General features: G+C 40.1%; 2 protein-coding genes across 8 annotated transcripts; both read right to left on the minus strand.

Moving 5' to 3' along the window:
- Window positions 1–862: 862 nt before the first annotated feature.
- Window positions 863–7,961, minus strand: LOC115754547 (ribokinase-like). 6 transcript variants are annotated; one of them, XM_030693599.2, is made up of 12 exons: window positions 7,811–7,961; window positions 7,558–7,647; window positions 5,934–6,011; window positions 5,743–5,817; window positions 5,313–5,365; window positions 4,537–4,684; window positions 3,317–3,427; window positions 2,840–2,966; window positions 2,651–2,751; window positions 1,605–1,743; window positions 1,263–1,315; window positions 863–1,090 (listed from the first exon to the last, which is right to left on the minus strand). In XM_030693599.2, the coding sequence occupies exons 1-12, from the start codon at window positions 7,853–7,855 to the stop codon at window positions 902–904; spliced, it is 1,209 nt and encodes a 402-aa protein (XP_030549459.1). In that variant the 5' UTR covers window positions 7,856–7,961; the 3' UTR covers window positions 863–901. The 6 variants fall into 6 exon arrangements, with proteins under 6 accessions (XP_030549459.1, XP_048137437.1, XP_048137439.1 ...); XM_048281480.1 differs by having other exon boundaries at window positions 7,739–7,930; XM_048281482.1 differs by having other exon boundaries at window positions 2,651–2,748; window positions 7,739–7,924.
- Window positions 7,962–13,333: 5,372 nt separating this feature from the next.
- On the minus strand, window positions 13,334–21,320 carry LOC115754546 (ketohexokinase-like). Of its 2 annotated transcripts, XM_030693597.2 has the most exons (13): window positions 21,155–21,320; window positions 20,998–21,067; window positions 20,786–20,875; window positions 20,445–20,522; window positions 20,298–20,372; window positions 18,542–18,594; window positions 18,158–18,308; window positions 16,218–16,328; window positions 15,670–15,796; window positions 15,405–15,499; window positions 14,472–14,610; window positions 13,610–13,662; window positions 13,334–13,510 (listed from the first exon to the last, which is right to left on the minus strand). In XM_030693597.2, the coding sequence occupies exons 1-13, from the start codon at window positions 21,259–21,261 to the stop codon at window positions 13,427–13,429; spliced, it is 1,233 nt and encodes a 410-aa protein (XP_030549457.1). In that variant the 5' UTR covers window positions 21,262–21,320; the 3' UTR covers window positions 13,334–13,426. The 2 variants fall into 2 exon arrangements, with proteins under 2 accessions (XP_030549457.1, XP_030549458.1); XM_030693598.2 differs by lacking the exons at window positions 13,334–13,510; window positions 13,610–13,662; window positions 14,472–14,610 and adding an exon at window positions 14,809–15,330 and having other exon boundaries at window positions 15,361–15,499.
- Window positions 21,321–21,331: the final 11 nt, after the last annotated feature.

Consider the following 21,331-nt stretch of genomic DNA (forward strand, 5'->3'; position numbering starts at 1 on the left):
CTATCTTGAGCACCACAAAATCAAATAATAGTATCCTCCTCATCACCAGAATGTAGCAAAATCAACTCCGAGGTGGTCGGGCATGTATAGTACGGCAAAGGAGGCAGCACGCGCATACGACCAAGCAGCGTGAGAGCTATACGTAGTGAATGCAATCACCAAACTTCTCTAAGGGCGCTTCATAACCCGAATAACGAAACCCCCACAATAATTGAACTAATTAGGATCGAATTGCCCTTCAATTTGGCCATTGAAATCCAACTCTCAAATTTGCAATTCGTGCGCATGAATTGGGGAAGACGCCGCACTGTTCTGGACTCGAAGGAGCTTGGAAATTCGGATCAATAGGGTATCTTCCCTAGCTAGCGATCAGCATCGCCATCATCTCTACCGCCATTGTGGCTATCAGATTCATTTGGTTCTCCAAATTACCCACACGAGATCCGTTATCGGGCTTATCAGAGTGTTTTTATCATTTGTCTAGAACACCTCAGCTGCCGACATTCCTTCGTCTCACGATCCAATTGTTGACTCGTTTTGCTACGAGTTCTCGTGTTTATCAATCACCTGTTTTTTCACGACGCTAATCAGTATCGAGAACATTAAAAAATTTGAAAGGATTAATCCGTGGTAATTGCATTTTCTATGTGTATGCATGCAATGCTCATAAAGGAAATAAGTGCAATCAAGTCCTTTAGGAGGAACACTGCCAAGTTTGCCTTTGGCAGCTTTCGGTTGCATTTTTCACCATAAGTTTAGGACACTGATCACGTTCTAGTAAAGGTTTAAGGATTGAGTTACACCTTATGCTAAAAGTTTAGGGCTTCATTATTCCAATTTAGCAGTACCGTACCCAATTGCATTACATAAAAAAGTGTCCGCATTGATTGCATCTTCTTCTTCAAACACCTGACGCACAACCAGATGCCGATACCATATTGGTGTGCAACATGACGTGACCGTTACACGGAAGGCATTCTCCGTTTGATTTCGCAGACTTGCCCGTTTGTCCTAAAAACGGAGCCAAACATGGATCGTTCCTGTAGGGAAGACCAGTTCTAGCCCCCAATTCCTTGCACCCGGCAGCCGCCTAGAGTTGAAAAACCGCACGATGAAAGGAACAACTCAGAAGAGATCAATATGACAACATTATGTGATATTCCTATCTTTGATCTGATTTGACTAAGTTTAGACACTGTCCAGGTAGCAACTGCAATTTCTCTCATCACTTCATAAAATTCGATGGAAGACAGTCTACTTACCACCGTGGCAGCAAATGGAAGCATTTTTTCCGGGGGCATGTTCATACACAACGCTGCAAGAACGAGAACGAAAGTAAAGCACGTCAAGGACTTCATCTGAGAGAACTGATGCATCAGCACATTTATAGGTCGGCCATGGTCTGGCCAAGCTTGCGATATTTGTACAATGATCTCCGGGTTTATGATTTTCATTGTCATTTTATCACATGACAGAATATGAGTAAGGGGAAACAATTAGTTAAGACATGGTGTGAGCAACCAAGTTCTGTTATCCCAATATGATGATGAAGTATGATTAACTGCACAAACAAGCCAAGAGTTTCTAATATAATTTAAGCCTACCATAGAGAATAGCTCCGATGAAAGCATCGCCGGCGCCAGTTGTGTCAACTAGTTCTGATGGTGGTATTTTCTCAGCTGTGCACACGAACAATCTACCGGTCAATGTCCCAATTCCGTTTGCTTTCAATTTCGCCACTCTCTGCTAGGGAAAACAATCGGTGGTTAATTTTTATTCCAATGTAAACCTTGCAAACCAGACAATGTAATGCATTTTTCCAAGCTGAAAAACAAAGAAACAGCGTGGGAAAAGACAGTACTTCAAGTGCAAAACCAAATTTCTGCGCTAATAGTGTTGCCTGCTTCTAACACGGAAAGTACTATCAAACTATCAGCAACTGCAGAGCTGCCTTTGAGCAATGACAGATATGTAAGTGCTGAAAATTGCCAAAATATTTTTCTCCCCCAGTTACGCCAAACGAATGAAGCAATCGGGACAAAGCAGCTGTTGTACTAAATTAAAACCAGCCTTCCATTCAGGGATCATGGTGGAATGTAGTTTGTGCGAGGCAACTCCCATCCGAGACTGCTTAAATTGTGTTTAAACATCATATATTTATGATCCTAGTTGCAAGGTACGGTACTGGGATGCAATGTAGATTGTATGGCAGTTTTGGGAAGCAAGAAGAGAGTTCATGCTGTATTTTAAAGTCATTAGCACATGAGCACTTTGATCGAATCAGGCTGCATTTCCTAGACTGCTTTGCTTTATAAGCATAGAGGATTGACATGAACAGTGGCTAGAGGAAAAGTATAACCAGCATTTTCAAGAGTAGAGCTAACAAGATATCTGGCAACAAGTTCAAAAAAGAGATTAAGTTGGAGGCAGCTTGTTCACATTGAATTATGCAATTGGTTGGCAGGTTCAATCTCATAATCCAATTTTTCACTAAGCGACTTCCTATGATCCAAAACTTATTACCGGTGGATGTTATATGGAAATGGTTGAATTCACCACGGGATGCTGTTCTTGCATGTGTAACTGGCCTTAGACACAATGACAACACAACAAGCAAGTTTTTTTCACATCGATTAGAGAAGCACATTACTGAGGAAATGCACATTGGTGGGGCTACACTATCATCTTTTTCTTGCTCCAAAGAATGCAATAAGCTATCGGCATCTTCTTCGCCCATCAGCGGGTTCTCTGCTGGACATAAAGTTACAAGTAAGCATCAGTTAAAGGCATTCTCGCATATGGGGGGGAAAGAAATTGATGGCTGGAGTCCCGAACTTACCTTCTGATGATCTCTCCAGCATCAGGCATCCATGTTCCCCCAAGGTCACGATGGCGAATTTCAGTTTTGGTAATCTAAGAAGCATGGATATAAGGGCACTGGGCATAGATGGTGCCTCTGTCCATGCCTGTTGTACAGAAAAATCGTGTCTGAGTTCAGAGTTCATTGACAAACTGAACAGTCAGTAAGCACATACAAACGAAGCGGAGAAACCTCCAATAAACCACTCCAACCCTTTAGAACGAAGCATCAGAAGAAACTTGCGGAATATGGATATACTACAAGTGACACGCGCGATGTAGCGTGACGAGTTTCTTAGCAAAAGCATTCAGTAAAGAAAAACTCAGAAAAGTTTCCTCAACAGACAATAATTAGTTAGATATCAGATGTATATCCGAGCAGATGATCAGCACCTATATCATCTTGCCAAGAGTTCAAGAATCAATGACAGACAGGACTTACTTATAGTCGGTTTACCTTTGGAAATTTGGCTGAACATACGACGTAATCGGATAAGTCAAGAAGATCATCCAATCCCGGTCTTCTCTTTTCCGCATCGAGGAGAATGGGTATATTTTGCCTTGCTGCCTGCATGCACAAATGAGATGCAGTCTTAGAATTTGAGTGTTCAACAATTGCTCCGAAACAAATCAAGGGAGAGAATTCCTAATCTACTGTATCTCATATAGTAAGTACCAACAGAAGCTAGAAGCAAATAGTAATAAAGTGTACCGGAAGTTCTAACCGTCGCCCAGGCAAGGCCAGCCCTCACCGTCCAGGGCCTACGGCTGGTGGCTGGCGACCCGCCATTGGCAGAAAGAGAAGAGAAAGGAAAAAAAAAAGGAGAAAGAAAAAAATTATAGAAAATGTTAATGTCAGCACTGGCTATGCCATATAGGACTGCTGGAATTCACTTCAGAAAGAAGCACTTCATGAAGTCTCCCGGAATTTAATTGATTTCAGGCCTAAATTGGCTGGATGGACTTAATTGATAAAATGTGTAAAGACTTAGGTAGCGAGAACACCATCTCAAAAGATCCCTGAGATCACCCATTCTAGCAGGCTGCTAAGTTAATAAAAATACTTCGACTAGTTAACCCCATAAGTAAAATGTCATCTCTAATTCAGGAAACTGACACACAGACACCCACTCATTAGGGATAAAAGTAGCATTGAATATAAAAGTTCCATGCGAAACAGTAATAGGAACCATCGATGTTAAAAGAAAATGTTTCACACAGCAAATGGCCATTAGAAGCCATCTTCATCTTTCAACTGGAAACTGTGTTTGAACCACACAACATACTCTAGAATCTCTGAAATATAAAAGTTATCCTTGAAAATCCATTAAAAATATGGAGCCTAGTCTGCTCTATCCACTTCATGCAAGCAGTCTGGAAGTTGGAATATTCATGTGAATTGACCAAGTCCTTCCCCAAAGTGGCTCTGCTCACTCTCGTGTGCGTAGGTGTGTGTGTGTGTGTGTGTGTGAGTGAGTGAGAGAGAGAGAGAGAGATGCTATTCATGCAATAGTTGTGGCCTATCAGCATTTTTCGTTAGCCAAGTTGGACGAAGTTAAAGGAAGAACTTGATTACGCAACTTTGACAAGTTTTAGGACTCGATTGCAATTACTCGACAAATTTTAGGACATCTAGTGCACTTATCCCAAGCAAGTAAGTAAATAAGATGACTATACCTCTCTGGCAACAACTACTGCAGTATCTGTGTATCTTGCATCAAAGTAGACAAATCTTGCTCCTTTGACTGCAGATGTTAAGCCTGGGCAAACGTCAGCCGGTTCCATGAGAGGGAATCCCGGTGTAAAAATGCAAGTACGTGTTCTCCTGAAAGTCTCATCAAAGTCAATAGCCATAAGCAAACGCATTTTGTTCTGAGAAATCATACAGTACAAAGTAACACAATAGGACGTTTGGCATGGTATCCCGATAACTACCCTAACTTCTGTCTCTTTTTCAGAATTTGAGCGCATGTGAATTGCAGAGGGAAAAGCATCTTTGAACTCTTAGAAATGACAGTGTTAAATGACTTTCTTTCTGCGGAAAAGATGAACCAGAGTCCGGAGCTAAGAAAAGGCCACTGAACATTGAATGAACCAGAATTAGGAACATGAAAGAAGCATCCATCATCTACTGATTTTGCCACTGAAAAACCAGTATCCTATTCTTGATATCACGAAGTCAAATTCCAACATAAAAGATGCTATGATAGAGAAGCTCAATTGCTCAAACAGGCTTACAATACTTTTAAGGGCGTGTTTGTTTCGGTGAAAATTCAATGATAAAGGAAAGGAATTTATCTTCCTAGCTTTAAGCGTGCATTTCTTTTACCACAATTGATTTCTCTGTTGATTGAACATTTTCAGCAAACCAAACCCGTGAAAGTCCACAAAACCAATTCGCGGAAAATTCATTCACTCAAGCAAATTCATCCTAAGAGAAGAAAAGACCTCACGTTGATTGGTCAACAATAACATAGGAAAACGGCGTTCGTCCATCCTTGGCAACCTGGACAAAAGGAAAGGTTTTAGGTAGGAAAAAATTTACTCGGGGGTACAAGATGCATTGCTCTTCTAGGAAACAACTAGGGCCGGAATTAGTTTCACAGTGAGATCATTCTTTCTGCTGAAGTCTACATTGAAGAAACTGCAGATCAGTTACTTGAGCAAAAACTTGGAAGCAGCTGAGAAGATTCCCGTGTAGGAAAGAAATGATCTCCAAACGACTAAAACTAGAATCTTTTCGAGAGTATGCCGATGAAGAAACGGGTTTGAGCTAGATAATCTGCTCCTGTTTAGTGCAGAAGCTAATCATTTGCCAAGCATATGCAGATGATTACTAGGAGATGCTCCCTTAAATGTCAAAGGTATCAGTCTAAAGCTTACCACGAGAAAAGAGGCATCTACACCATCAGCCCTTAGCTCCTCCAACAGGCTCTTACCGTGGACGTCATCCGCAATCTAGCGAGTTCACAAAACATGCAGAGAATGTTTAGCCGAAAATCCAAATGCAGTCGTCTAAGGGTACCAATCAGACATGTGACTGGAAGAATTGACAGAAAAGCCAACCACTAAACCTTAGAAATAAGCCTTGCTGTCACGCCCAGACGAGCCAAACAAGTTAAAGCGTTCGCCACATCTCCGCCCCCTTGAACCTAACAGTAGACAATGGGTTTAAAGATTGCTCCAGGAATCCAATTGTCTTAAAAGCATCATTGCTTGCATACAATTTTGGTCCATGACATCAACATGAACGAGAAGCGTTTCGAATGATCAGAACTGATTAACTCTAACGTTGATAAGCGAAGAGAAAGAAAACAGATTTCCTCCTCCTGATATCTTATATCTGTTCAATCCTTGCACTTCTTCTCCAGGTTCGTCACCTTCCAACATCTATATTACAAAGCAGAATAACATTTCGTATGCAACTTCTCCTAGCTACAATGCGTGATCCTCACTATGCTTCTCTATGTACTCTTTATCATGAGAACTTGCTGAATCACGTGACTCTTCTATCTAACAATAGTCGGGTGAAATTCTTATCATTCAATGTCCCTTTTCCTTGACGTCAAGGAAACCCATCTTGGGTAGATGAATCCCGGGCTCTCGAAGTATCGCCCGAATCTAATGGACAACGCGAGACATGAGACTAAGCCACAGGACGAATGACCCAGGGACTACTCGTACTTCATCCGGTGCGAAGAAAATGTATGCTCTGCATCAACGACACAAACGGTCTGGACATCTTCGGAACACTTTCACTTATGGAAAAGGACCACATCGTATGTATGTAACAACCCCATTTTCATGTTAAAACTTTTGAATCGATCATTTAAGTAACATGACTTTTAAAAAGCCATCACTTAAGTGACCCGGTTGACCTGGTTTGCTGAAAAATCTGACGTGGCTTGTTGGACTCACTTAAATGCGTTTTCGCAATGATGTAAATTTGTTCTTCAAAAAGAAAAAAAGGGGAAGTAAGTGCAACTTTCTTCACCTCTCAGTAACTGCTAATTTGTTTCCTTCTTCGACCTTGCTCTGTTTTGAGATGGGACAACAGAACTTGCAGCATTATGCAAATATTAACTGCAAGGGATCGCTGCTAGGGAATGTTTGGAAACCAATTTAAAGGAATTTCTCAATTTGTGAACAGTTTGATACATTTATCGACACTATACAGAACATAAATTACGCACCTCACAATTCCATAATGATTCGTGCCAAGACCCTAAGAATTATAATTTTAGTGCCAAAAACTTAATGAACCTTCAATTTAGTGCCAAAACTTTTTAGAAGCCCGCATTTAAGTGACTCCGATGGACCAGTCAGATTTTCACTACTAGAGCGATTGCTCTTTTAAAGTTGTGACACTTGAATATCGTTCGAATAATTTTAACATCAAAGTGAGCGTCGTACTGTTAATACCATCCTTCTCACTTCAGGCAATTAGCAATAACTTCTCTGCAAATTTCAGGCTCCTTTGGCATGCTCTCCGGGAGGAAGACATCAGCTCCCCCTGTAGTTCTCAGTGATTTGAGCCTCCTTATAAGTTACAAAAGAACACAAACCGACACCCAGAACAATCTTCCCATGCAAAAATCAGTCAGCTCAGACCACTTAAAAAAACACAAAGTCCATAGCTATGAAAGGCCAAAGGAACAGATTAAGAAGAAACCACAGAGGAAAGAAAAAAGAAGATACTTTCATGCTCCTGCATCTGGTTTTGTCATCAGGCTTGGGGAAAGTGGACAGAACAGCCAGGTAATCCAGACAAATCCCACCGAAACCCACCTGCGTTTAAGAAAACACAAACATCAATCGCATTTGGGGGGGAAGTTTCTTTATTTCGTTTTCTTCGAGGATCTGAAGAGAGGTAATGAACTTTTTTGTGCCCTCTGCTTAGACGTGGCATGAATGAGGATGTATGCAATAAGAGCGTGTGGCGAGGACGTACAACGAGGCACTCCAATGGCGATGGAGGAAGAGACCAGGAGGACATGAATGATGTCTGGGTGGGAATGAAGAATAGTCAAGAGATAAGAGAGCCAACAGCTGGCGATGGACTCTTCTGAGGAAGAAGAAGCAACATGCTAGACTTTTTATAGAGTTTATTTTGTGTTAATACAATTAAAAATCTCAAATCAGCACATGTAATATTTTTACCCTAAATTAATTAACCTCTCGTAAAAACACGGGAAACTCCTTGACACGTTTGCTCTAAATTAACTTTTGTTTTACAAAAAATCCTAAACCAATACCCTTAATTTTAATTTACCTCAATCAGCATGGTGTCCAGTATCTCGTTAAAATGCATATATGTCAAAACGAGTGAATTTTTCGTGTCGAATTTGGCTATCTTCATGTCATAAGGATAAGTACATTGGGAGTACTATAACTTTTTTTTTTCGTTCACTAAAGTGCCATATCGAAGCAAAATCATTCACTTGAGTGTCATTTCCAGCAAATCGTCTTACGTGGACTTTTTATTTTCAGTGACATGTGGATTTTTTTATATTTTTAATATTTTATGGATTTTTTTATTTTTATTTATTTTTATATGTTCTAAAAAAAATAGATTTCCCCATGGCCAGCAGCTGCGACGGCCGTCGTGGCTCCCCTGACCAAGGGCGAGGCGACCCTTGTCCCTGGGCTAGCTGGCTGTGGCCGACTAGGGCCCTCACGGTGACCCTCGCTGGCCAAGAGGGGAAAAATGGAAAAAAACAACAAAAAAAAAAGTCAAAATACCTAAAAAAATAAAATAAAAATCCACGTGTATGTTAAAAAATTAAAAAAAAATCTCCGGTGATGCCACGTTAGATTTTTCGACTTCCACGTAGGATTTCCAATGGGGCAAATTGGCGATGGCACTTAAGTGATGGTTTTTTCAAAATTGTGGCACTCAAGTGAGCGAAAGAAAAGTTATGGCACTCAAGTGAACGTTATACACAAATTATGACACTTGCAATATACTTATCCCATGTCAGATGCGTCTTGCAGTGTTTGTCATGTGTATTGTTAACGTGATATTGGGTAGAATGTTAACGGATTGTAAGTTTTGAGATTTTTCATGAGAGAAAAATTTGTTTGCAGTAAATGTGTTATGTGATGCTAATTTGATATACATGAATATAATTTTTACATTTCGTAGAACTTAAGAATCAAATTAAAATACACAAACATTACGTTTTTTATGTGCAGCCTTAGTCTGCAAAACTATATGATGAATTATGAATACTTGAGAGGATAAGTTATTAATTTTTTTTTAATGAAAAGCAATTTGATATTTTATAAATTGGATGGATGGCTGGCATGCATGACAACACTTATGGAGTAGAATTTATGCTCCAAAAGTACTTATAGAGTAGAAATACGTTTGATAACACAACTTTTAAAATAGAAATTCGTTTGGTTACACAACTTTATTTTTCTACTTTTAGAGTTTTTTTTTTTTTTTTTTTTTGCTTCAGAATCAGTTTTAGAGCCACTTAAAAAAAAATATTTACTTCTCTCAATAAGTAGAAAAATCAACTTCCGGCCAGCAGTTGATTTCTAAAGCAGAAGTGTTGCCATGCACGCCCATTGGACAACTTTGAGCCACCCGACAAGTGGCATTTGGAAATTGGAATTTCCGCCAAAGTGAAGAAGGATTTATTGAGATAACGTGAATATGCCAATGGCATCATCACAAACATTATTCTAGAGCGGAAAGTCATGATCATGATTAGTAATCAAAAGAACAAAAAAAGGAAGCCATTATACCACGGATGAATGATGATGGTGCCACATTCACGCTATTGGAACCGCGTTAAAGTACGATAGAAAAGGCAAAGCTAATGGAAATAGAATAGTTCGGAGAATTCGCACAATGGCGGAGAGCCGGTGAAAGAATGCCTAGTTCCACCTCATTGTGGACCACAAAATGTGACTGGTCTGGCGATGAAAGATGTTACGTTTTTCTCACGAGATCACGAGTTTGATTCGCGCCTTCAACGAATTTTTGGACGGCTTGTGCAACGTCGCCTAGCTGCACGAACCCTTGTTCGGAGAGGGTTCCTTGCTGCAAGTGTCTTTCTGGGGCTACGGTAATCGATGGGCCAACCTCGAACCTTCAAGCTGTGAACGAACATTCCATAGTAGAAGATACGTAATTAATTGGTCAATTTGCCATGGCTCGGTTCGTTGATTGATTTGCGATAATTTAATGATTTGCGAGAATTCAATTTGCCATGGCATTTGGTGTGGTTCGTGAAATAATGAGACTACTTAGAAAGTATTTTCTTTTAAAATAGTCACTCGTATCGATTATAGCAACGAATAAGTTATCAAAAATTTCATCATTGATGAAGATGTTTATACACAAGTTGTTGACAATAATGAAATACTTTTATTGATTAATTATTTCGACAAGCCATACTAGTGATTATTTTTTGGAAATATGTTTTCTAAAATCATCTATTTTTTCCGAAACAAACGGAGCTTAAGTAAACGGGTTTTGCTTTAAAGATTGTTTGGAAAAAAATTACACTTATAAAGGACTTTTGTTATATGTTCTTTTTTAAAAAAAAAAAAAAAATACTTCAAACCTTTGTTGATAAGGCTTGAGCTGTCGGCAAGTTAGATCTAGCGCTGGCCAACCTCGCCGACAGTCATCGCTTGCTAGATTTCTCTTCGTCCGTGCGATATCGGACTTGACCGTGACGTCGCACAATAAAGCCATTTCCAAAATTTCAAAAGTTTGGCAAGGGCATAAAAAAGATAGATATACTAGTATTTTGGAAATGCTTAAAGCACAAAACTCCAATGGATGTGCCTTCGGTAAAGAGATTTTAGTAAAGCTTTGTCACGGCCTGCCTTTATCTTAAGGAGAAAATAAATTAAATTTAGCGAAGACCGACAAAATTAGGTGTCAACAAGCTTGCCAAAACTAAAGGCTTTTGGCAAAAGGGTAGCGAAATCGTAATCATAGTGCTGTACATCTCATGACACTTGTTATTGTAGCAGCCAATCCACGATGGACCAAATCTAAACAAGCAGCAGCCTCAAGGCAAGCTTGCCGGTTCGGAGTCACGGGCTACTTTGACCTCGAATGTTCTGTGTTGGGCGAAATCATTCCGAAACTCTTGGAGTTCAAACCCTCTGCCTTTACCAAATTGGAAAGTCGAGACAGTTGCCCAGCTACTTTTTTACCCAAAGTCTACGGTGGAGTTTTCATTAAACTCGCCTTTAAACCACCACCCGAGTGAGGTTGCAGAAGACAGAGAGTTAAGTGGATTTGGGCCCCGGAGAACCTCGCTGGCCCCAGAAAAAAAAAAAAGTGAGGCAGAAAACAAACTTAAAATTTTTTTAAAAATTCGAAAAATTTATTAAAATATTATTAAAAGTGTCAATGTCGGCAGTTTTCAGTCAAGATTGGCCGGATATACTCAATTAGCAAAAATTGAAAAGGTGTAGGATTGATTTGATAAAATTAAAAAATTTATAATTAAATTGACAAAAATATAATAGGTTTAAGATTTTTCGGACAAAACCGACAATATTGCTACTCCTCACTTTCTCGTGGGGAAAAGTACACTAGAAGTGTCATAACTTGTGTATGACGTTCACTTGAGTGCCATAACTTTCAAAATGTTCACTTAAGTGCCATAACTTTAAAAAATCGTTTACTTGAGTGCTACGTCGAAGTAAAATCGTTCACTTGAGTGCTACGATAACTTTTCTGGCGTGCCACGTCAACTTTCCGGAGTGCCACGTCATCTTTCCGGCGACTACAGTAACTTTTCCGGCGTCTACAGTAACTTTTCCGGCTGCCACGTCAGCTTTTCCCGCTGCCACGTCAACATGACACTCAAGTGAACGATTTTTAAAAGTTATGGCACTTAAGTGAACGTTTTGAAAATTATGACACTCAAGTGAACACCGTATAAAAATTATAGCACTTCTAGTATATTTTTTCCCTCTTTCTTGTGTTTCAGTTGAGTGGACATGACATTTTAACTTCTTCCGTTCATCGAATCGAACGTCACGGTAGGGAAAGGGAGTAGGACATGCCACCATTCAAGTAAAATTAAGACATCAGGAGACGCACGGCGAAATTTCGAGCCACATGCGGACCCTACATAAGGAGTAACGAAAGGTTCAGAGAAAGTCCTACTTTCCTTTCTTTGTGCCTTTTTTGGGTCAACAGGGTCGAGCATGCAGTGACGAGGATAGCACCACTAGTCTACTGGTAATTCACAAGGAGAATAGCTACTTTCGCGAGGACTTGTCCACTCCCGACGAATCTAAAGAAAGGAAATTTGCCGGTAGTTCGTGTGAAGCACGAGGCAGTATATTCGGTGAAGTGGCCGGCACGGTCCGCGCGTGAACCACGTGGTATGCACGGCTTTCGAAGACCGGTGTCAGATGAAGGACGGCAGGAGGTCGATGATGTTGAGGTACGGAGGCTGGGGAGGGAAACTATTAACGACACGGTTAGTACGCTGAAAAACTTGCCGTTCTTTTCTTTTGGTCGAAAAACTCGCCGTTTTCGACGGTCTGATTTCACTTCACACGCATGTTTAACTCCTTTGATAAATCCTCTCGATTGGGACATATTACGATGCCCCATGAGCACCATGCGTTCAGATTTCGTAGTTATCGAATCAGTCATTGTTTAGTCTCAACCGCGTCTTGTCTTCAACAATTAAAAAGGGTGCGATGTCAACGTCCTACAACCCTAACCCAGAGACTGATTACTCGAAAGAAGGCAAGGATGTATGGTCAATCGAGCGATGTTTTTCTATAGTAAGTTTTTCAACCAGTTCTTGGGTCCTCCTAACAACAATTCTTTGCTTATAAGATTCTATAAAGTAGCTCAGAGGTGACTACCGTCGAGCTGATTAAAAATATTTGAGGAGCAGATGGCTCTTGCCTCCCTCAAAACGCTCAATCGACTGGCCAACTCTCGTGGGGAACATGACAAACATTGACTTGGACGTCTTTCTTTTATGCCGACCGAGTCCAATAATGTCGATGCCCCTTGGGGGCCCCTAGAGATTGACAACGGACAAATGGAGTGGGGGCCCATAACAATGACCAATGAATAATTTCACGAAGACCAAGACTTGCAAGTATCATCGACCTGGGCTCCGAGGGGGACCGATCAGGCCAGTCGCTACACGAGCTTTGAATGAGCCGTCCCAACTACGTATGACATTACGTTTTATTTCAGATCTCTGAAACTTCAGAGATTACCTCACGAGGGACGAAATGTCGACGCAACTTCACCTCCTTTTCTTTTTCTTATTTTTTTAGTTTTCTTTAGTCAAAATGGTCATTTTTAACGGTCAGTGTTTTATATTGACACGTCGATGCTTATGGTGATCCTCATCACTGCTTTCATCGTTTGTGTTAAATAATCAGATTAGCTAGAACCACCAGGGCCTGTGGAGCAGACAAATGACTTGATAGAGGGATTGATAGCACAACGTTTAAGAACTCACCAATAAAATAATGCATAAAAGGCGAAGAACCTCAGGTTCGCCAGTGATGCCCTCTTTTTTCCATGTGCCTGTCAAGTCTTTGGGATCTATCAGCTCAGGAAGGGTGCTAGGCGCGGATCTGTGCGGTGCGGAAGACTTGTTCGAGCTCCCAAAGCTCGACAATTTGCAGCAGCCTGAAAATCAGATGATCGAATTTCACCAAATGAAGTCTTCGGCGCTGAAATAAGTCTTATAAAGATGTTCAGAACTCTAGTTTCTTTCACACAACTCACCACTTGAGCAGCAAAGGGCAACAGTTTTTCAGGTGACATGTTGGCACAGATGGCTAAAAACAACATAGAAAATCATTAGCATCAACAAGAGCCAAATCTGTCGGTGAATCCCTCAAGAAGTACATCATCCGGACTAACATCCATGCTAAAAGAAGCGCTAGTTGGCTTGATAAGTAGTCACAAAGCATGTCCTCTAGCACTTGACTGAAATAATGGGATAAGTGCAGTCCAAAAATTTGTCACGAAAGCACAATCAAGTATTAAAACTTTCAAAATATGCAATCAAGCCTTAAAACTTATCACGAAAATGCATTCGAGTCCTAAAATTTTCAAAAAATGTAATTAGCTCAAAAAACTTGTCATATTGGTTCAATCAAGTCCTTCCATTGATTACACATTTTAAAAGTTTTAGGACTTAATTACACTTTCGTGATAAATTTTAGGACTGGATTGCACCTTTTGAAAGTTTTAAAACTCGATTGCACTTTCGTGACAAGTTTTAGGACTAGATTAAAAATCTGGAATGGCAACATTTAATCGGTGGTTACTTGGCCAAAGCAATCAATAAAAGTTGATACATCAGATGATAGAGTACAAAGAATTTCCGTACAGAAGACGTGGTCAATCTTGAAATGGGAAAATATGGGATAAAGAACCAAGGAGAAAAATAAGGCATTTTTAACTTAATCAAAGAATATGGCCCCAAAAAAGAAAATTAAAGTGCTTTTGATGCAGTAACAATACTGATCTCACTCACTGAGATCATGTAAATGGACATGTTGGTTTTTGATCACTTGATAGTTTCTGACAGATAGCATGGAATTTCTATGAAGAAAACATTCTCAGTTGACTAAAGATGTACCATATAGGGTTGCACCGATGAATGCGTCACCAGCACCAGTTGTATCAACAAGTTCTTGTGGTGGTATCTTCTCAGCTGTTCCCAAGAGTAACCTCCCATGCACGGTTCCTATCCCCTCAGCTTTCAATTGTGACACCGACTGAAAAGGAAAAATGAAGCAAGACAGCTTAAGTCCCAACGAAATGTTACTTTCATGCGTTTGTGATCGATAGACTTAAACACTGCAAAGAAGTACAACAAAAAGCGGTACTCAATGACCAAATGGAAAATAGAATAATAACAAATCCCAAGCTGAAATACGAGAAAATCATATTATCTGTTTGTTGGTCCATCAAGATAACAAGAGAAAAAAGAAATGCTTTCCAGAGAGCAAGGATTGACCTCTCAAACAGGTTACATGTGGGAAAAGTGACATTAGACAGCAGAAGCTCCAACAGATGAGAATAAATTTTACTACGCCACTATTTGGTCACTGAACACTTCAAAAAGGAAATCACTGTCTGCAACACACATGTTCCAAGAAAGTCATGGAGGCTAGTTATCCTGATTCATCTATATGTTGACTCAATCAACCCTTGATAAATCAGGTGAGCCGTCTGCGGCTTGTCCATGATTCACAAAGGGTCCTTTAAACACGCGTAGAAAGAGTAGAAGATATCATGCGTGCTGTACAAGCCAGGGAATTTGAACTCCTCAGTTAGAAGCCCCGCAAAAGACTGAGCTGTGGGTGTCTCTGGGAACTTCATAACTGACAAGGTAACTTATCATGTTACATGGGCATTCCTCTCTGAACTGCAGGTTGAGATTCCACTAAAAAAACTAATAACAAATTTCATGCTCCCCCATAACTTATGTTGCTCTTCTGACTTAATAAACTACTGCCCTAAATTTGAAATCATGACATCCATAATAAAGTTTGCAAGCATACACTACCGAGGAAAAACATGTTGGAATGGTTGCAACACCATCTTTTCTCCGCTTCAGAATTTCTAACGAGTTGTCCACATCCACCACTTCTTGAGAATTACCTGCACTATGGAAAAAGAAATAAATACTTTCATACCAGACTCAAGCACTTCCGGAATCATGCAGTTGTTTGCCACACTTAAGAAAGCACTGTCCAGTTTTAGCCCATATTTGCATAAAAGACAAACACAACTGAAAGACCAAATCTTGAGCATCTGAGGTCGGAACTGACCCTCAATACTTCGCTCGAGCATAATGCACCCTTCACTGCCCAACGTCACAATTGCGAACCTCAGATTTGGTAACCTAAGCATCAAGGATACAAGGGCACTAGCAACAGATGGTGCATCTGTCCATGCCTGTCCCATAACAAATGTTGCAATCCATATTACACATAGTAATATTAGCATACAATGAAAATGCCATAACCAACAATTAATGAAAAAGGTTTGCAATTCAGATCAAACTAAATAAATATGAAACCTAAATATTTCTTTGACTGCGAATAATGATACTGAAAGCAATTGTGAAAAATGAGATGATTGACATGCTACTCAACAAGGAATAAGGAATATATATGGAAGACAGTCGACAGGATCAATCGTGTTTTCACAAAAAGATAAAACATTGTACAAATGAAAAAACTTCAGAATATGCCAACAGTTAAAAAAAGATGGCACTTGGCAGACACTGTACTGACACAAATGCTTCAATGGGCATCGCAATTCCTCCTAATGCTTTGCATGGGTGAGTAAACGCTTCGTAGAAAAACCAACTTACCTGTGGAAATTTTGCAGAACAAACTGCATACTCAGCCAACTTCAAAAGGTCATCCAAACCCTCTCTCGGCTTTTCTGCATCAATTAATATAGGAATTTTCCTGCGAACAGCCTGCACTTTAAAACCCAAAATGCCGACTACTCCTCAACAAGCCACATCGAGCCTCTCTTTTTCCACGAGATGCAAAGCAAGAAATTGGAGATAATTGTGAATTACAATTGGTTTCAAGAGACTTTCTTAGTTGTGCTTTTATTGTTGACATTCAGAAATTGCAAAAGTGGACCACAACCTAATGCTGATAAGATTCCATAATACCAAAAAGATGATAACACTGCATGGAACTAATCATGTCGATGTAAATCTCAATAACTCCTGACCTCTTGCACAGAATCTTAACATACTTTCAAAAGTTGCACAAGCTAGATATACCACAACAGCATCCAAGTGAATTGGCTTTGTCGAATTACAAACTTCCAACGGTTCTGTGGGATTAAGCCCAATAGCCAATTATTTTGTGAGTTTCCAACGTCATAACTACTCATGCTATCACCTTGTGTGAGACGCTCAACACTTCTATGCACAGAAGTGTGTGTCAAATATAACACATTTCAAAGGGACAAAGACTAACTAAAACATTGAGGAGGTGAATGTAAAAAAGAAAAAACCAAAAACAGAAGTCAAACACAAAAACAGAATCAAAAGAAGAAGAAAAAATGTGCTTATGCTGTACTCTCGATCAATTATTAGAAGAAGCAGAGAAGAATTCCAACCAAGATACTATACAAAGGGCATCCGAATCATGTTATGCGTAAAAGGGGTTAAGGTGGATAACTGGCAAATAACTGTGAAAACAGAAGGTTCCAAGATGAGGACTATTAAAATATTCGTGCAAGCAATAACAAGAGTATATGTTGTTCTCTCAACACCTTTGCCAATACAATCACCTATCTTCACAAGTTGAGGAAATTTATGGAAATAAAGAAAACTTGGTCACATGAAAAGGATCAAAGGAATTTAAGAGAGGATAAATTATTGACCAAAAATAATATAGTCATGACCTCACACTTTGGCAATTGCCTATACAAATTCTAAATGCTAAGAACATATTCATGTGACACGTAGTTGCACCTGGTGTTGAGCTTCAGAGATTTTCATTTGTTGAGATACAACAATTGTCTTTAAGAAACCAATTTCACCACCTACTTTAAGTTGGTCTGCAAATACTGTATTCAGTTGAGGCCCATTTGAATAAGATTTTTCAATAATATCAATTATGTAAACTGATTAGCCAATAAGCAATAAGGAGAATTCCATGAATTCCATCTGCAAAATCTCCTCTATCATGTTTGGAATTACCAAAACACGTGAAAATTAAACCACAAGCAGTCACCAAAGCTGTAGAACCTTCTCCTCCTTAATCCCTACACATAGAGCTCCAAAAATAAAAGCTTTCCCGATCCTAACAAGCATGCACCTTTCAGATGTTACTTCATGAAACATATTCATGAGCGCGATGGACTAATTGTTGCTTATGTGTTCCAAAAGACAACTACTATAATAAAATAATGAGAAGATGCTGCAAAGCTGTAAATTTCATATACCTAATATGGAACGGTTTACAACTAGCGATTCTTTTCTTCCACATTGAGCATCCACACATTAAAAAGATAGCTGTAAAGAGACATAATGACAGTTGTGACATCTTAGACCTGAGAGTTTGGACCCTAACGGGGGTCTATAGACCAAAAATTCCCTGTAGACCAATAAAGAATGTGCAATTGAGTACACACGATAAGCAGCGCAATATATCAAAATGTTATGCATTTATTCCTAATAAAGCTTTCGGAGGACTCGCAGGTCAAATAGCTTAATCACATAGCAATATGTTTAGAACGAAAAAGAACAACCGCCAGCATTAAAAGAAATGCTTGGCACATTACCTCTTGTGCAACAACTAAAGCAGTTTCATACAACCTCCCATCAAAGTAGACAATCCTTGCCCCATCAATTGCAGATAGCAAGTTTGTTTGAGAAAGGTCATGCGGCACCATGGGTGGATATCCAGGGGTATGTATACAGGTACGAGTTTTCCTGCAAGGACATGTAAGAACTCACTAAAACTACTATTGGTCTAGGGTGTTTCCTGATCCTCTCTCTATCTCTCTAAATCTGAAAGTGTCCGTGCACTACTCTCGAACCTAGAAAAATGCTAGCACTTTAGATTCTTTTCCAATTTGTTATTGTTCTTAAAGCTTACTTGTCACAATTGAACCTCAGATTTGAAAAGAGGGGGTTGGGGTGGGTAGCGTAAAAGTGATTCTCACATTTGGTCATCAACAATGACGTATGTAAATGGTGAATTCCCCTCCTTGGAAACCTGAAACAAAAACACAAAGTAAGCCCAAGCAACGTTAAGGTTTGCAAAACCGCGGAAGATTACTCTTCCTTGAGCAGTACAGTTTGTACTGGATGAGCTGTACTCGAATTTCTACCCAACACAGAAAGATTAATTCTTAATTAGCTGATGAATAAACTAACAAATTAATAATAATTCAATCAAGGCAAGATCCCAAGACAATGGCAGATTAACAACCCGAGCAACAGAGTAACCGCTGCAACTCTCGAGGAGAACTCAGAGAAGCAAATTGGGAAACTGATTATGTGAGATTCAACAAACAAGTGGCTTTTAATATATAGTTGGAAAAAGGACGAAACCATAGAGTGTGCTGCAAAATATATTGTCAAATGCTTCAGTTTGTTTGTTCAAATGAGTAAATCATGAAGTGGGATTAAACTGCAGAGCATTTCAGAGGAATCTCTTGTCAGGTGCATCATCTACAGCCATACTTGAATGCGTAGAGAGATTAGAAGGCATGAATTATTGACCATAAAAGTTATGCATGGTATTAACCGTTACCATTATGCTAATTAAAGCTAGCTCCACACTTAAGACAATATCTCAAGCTTTTCTGTGATTTCCACCATTGTTTCATACAGACATCTTGGATAATATACTATTGGATACCACAGAAAAATTGTCAGCTTAGGTGAAGGGGATGGTTTTGAGAAATATTGAACTCTTGTGCCACGAATTTAAGAACATCAAGCAGGCATATCCTGCATAGCACTTTGCAGCAAAAGTGTTCCTCATCCAAAATCTTTACCATCTTGACCTCAAGAAGTGCTCTGTCCACCTTATGGTCATCAAGAATTGCCACATTGCAGATACTGACAAAATTAAAGTTTCTTAAGGACACTCTCAAAGAGATCAGGGTAACTTACTGGAAGTCTATAGTAAAGTTGAAGCTATGACTGCAAAGAAGATCAGCAGTATCCACATTTCCAATATCCCCATACTAACTTCTTAGAATCATCAGAGGTTTTGACATCTAGAAAGGTTTACCATCACCAATTTAAGAACATCAAGCAGGCATATCCTGCATAGCACTTTGTAGCAAAAGTGTTCCTCATCCCATAAAATCTTTACCATCTTGACCTCAAGAAGTGCTCTATCCACCTTAAGGTCATGAAGAATTGCCACATTGCGGATACTAACAAAATTAAATTTTCTTAAGGACCCTCTCAAAGTGATGAGGGTAACTTATTGGAAATCTATAGTAAAGCTGAAGCTATGACTGCAAAGAGGAGCAACAGTATCCACATTTCCAATATCCAAATACTAACTTGTTAGAATCCTCAGATGTTTCGATGTCTAGAAACATTTACTATATCACGGGAAATGTCTTGAAGGTGGATTATGGATAGTTGGATCAGTTCATCAGAATCAAAGAAACAAGAAGCAAATGTTCAAGGTAGTGACACGTGTACGGAGCCTTCTCTTGCATTTGAAAGATCCAAAACGAACAACTTGAAGGATTGAATAAGTGCCTTTTAACATGTACAAGTGAATGACACGTGTCATTTGTGCTACTCCATTACTAACAAATGAAATTTACGTATTAGAACGACAAATGAATGATATGTTGACACATTAGTTTACCAAAGACCAAAGAATACAGTGACATCACAGAAAAATTCTTTCAAACCAATTTATCAATTGTAATGACAATAGGAGCTCACCACCAAAAAGGAAGTATCAACACCATCAGCCTCCAGCTCCTCCAACATACCCCTGCCTTGGGCATCATCAGCAACCTAATGATTGTCACATATAGTAACTCCACAACATGAATGCCACATAAATCTGCAAAGAGGTGCTTTCACAACCTTCGAAATTAGCCTCGGATTCAAACCCAAACGCGCAGCGCAAGTCAAAGCATTACCAGCATTCCCACCGCCTTGGACCTAAGCAAGGTGCACCCACCAGATTTTAAATCACAATCTAGCATACGCAATGGCACAATCGAAACCTTGTAAGTGCAATCCTCCCTCTACAATGCACACTAACCTCAAGGCAACTATAACAAACAGGCAACAAGACCTTTGAGCAAGCTTGTGGCGATCACAGAAAGTAGGATGCTAGGCAAACCCAAATGCAACAAGCAACTAAAGTAGAGAACGAGGACAAGGAAGGGGCAGTCAATCAGAGGGCGCGGCACAAGCAAAACCTTCAAGCTGGTGCTCCTGATCTTGTCGTCGGGTTTGGGGTAAGACGCCACCGCCGCCAAGAAGTCCAACGAAACCAATCCGCAACCTAGCTGCAGTTTTCACGGATAGCGGCATCACTCTTCTAATGCCACGGAACTCGTAAAAAAACAAAAAACAAAAAAGAGAGAAGCGACAGCAGTCATCGCAAGTTCGCGCGGGGAAGAGGACGGACCACGACGCGACGGTCGGGAACAGGAGGAGACTCCCGATCGGAGGACATGCTAGACCTCCTCCAGCTTCTGCAACCCAAAAGAAACCGACGGTGCGCGAGTGAGACTGGAAAGTGCGCATCGGAGACTGAAGACGAGAGGGAGAGAGTGGGAGGAATTGTCGAGAAGCTGAAGCGCGTCTGCTTGCTGAAAGACGACGGCGGCGGCGGCGGCAGAGAAACGGCGGCGAGAGCGGAGGAGATGGTGTTTGGACACGAGGAGGTCATCTTCTCTGGCGGTGAATGGCCGTGAAAATGGATTTGGCTAGACGGGACAACAGATGCTCTCCTCTATAGG

The sequence above is a fragment of the Rhodamnia argentea genome, chromosome 1 (assembly GCF_020921035.1).
Source record: "Rhodamnia argentea isolate NSW1041297 chromosome 1, ASM2092103v1, whole genome shotgun sequence".
Taxonomy (NCBI): domain Eukaryota; kingdom Viridiplantae; phylum Streptophyta; class Magnoliopsida; order Myrtales; family Myrtaceae; genus Rhodamnia; species Rhodamnia argentea.

Excerpts from the sequence above, each read along its gene's own strand:
- LOC115754547 (XM_048281480.1), bottom strand. The coding sequence starts at position 7,855 with ATGTCCTCCTGGTCTCTTCCTCCATCGCCATTGGAGTGCCTCGTTGTA. Across the intron at positions 7,648-7,738 it reads TAAGCAGAGGGCACAAAAAA|GTGGGTTTCGGTGGGATTTG; the intron begins GTTCATTACCTC and ends TCTTAAACGCAG. Across the intron at positions 1,316-1,604 it reads CATCGGAGCTATTCTCTATG|CGTTGTGTATGAACATGCCC; the intron begins GTAGGCTTAAAT and ends TCGTTCTTGCAG.
- LOC115754546 (XM_030693597.2), bottom strand. The coding sequence starts at position 21,261 with ATGACCTCCTCGTGTCCAAACACCATCTCCTCCGCTCTCGCCGCCGTT. Across the intron at positions 20,523-20,785 it reads TCAGGAGCACCAGCTTGAAG|GTCCAAGGCGGTGGGAATGC; the intron begins GTTTTGCTTGTG and ends CACCTTGCTTAG. Across the intron at positions 18,595-20,297 it reads TTGATACTTCCTTTTTGGTG|GTTTCCAAGGAGGGGAATTC; the intron begins GTGAGCTCCTAT and ends TTTTTGTTTCAG.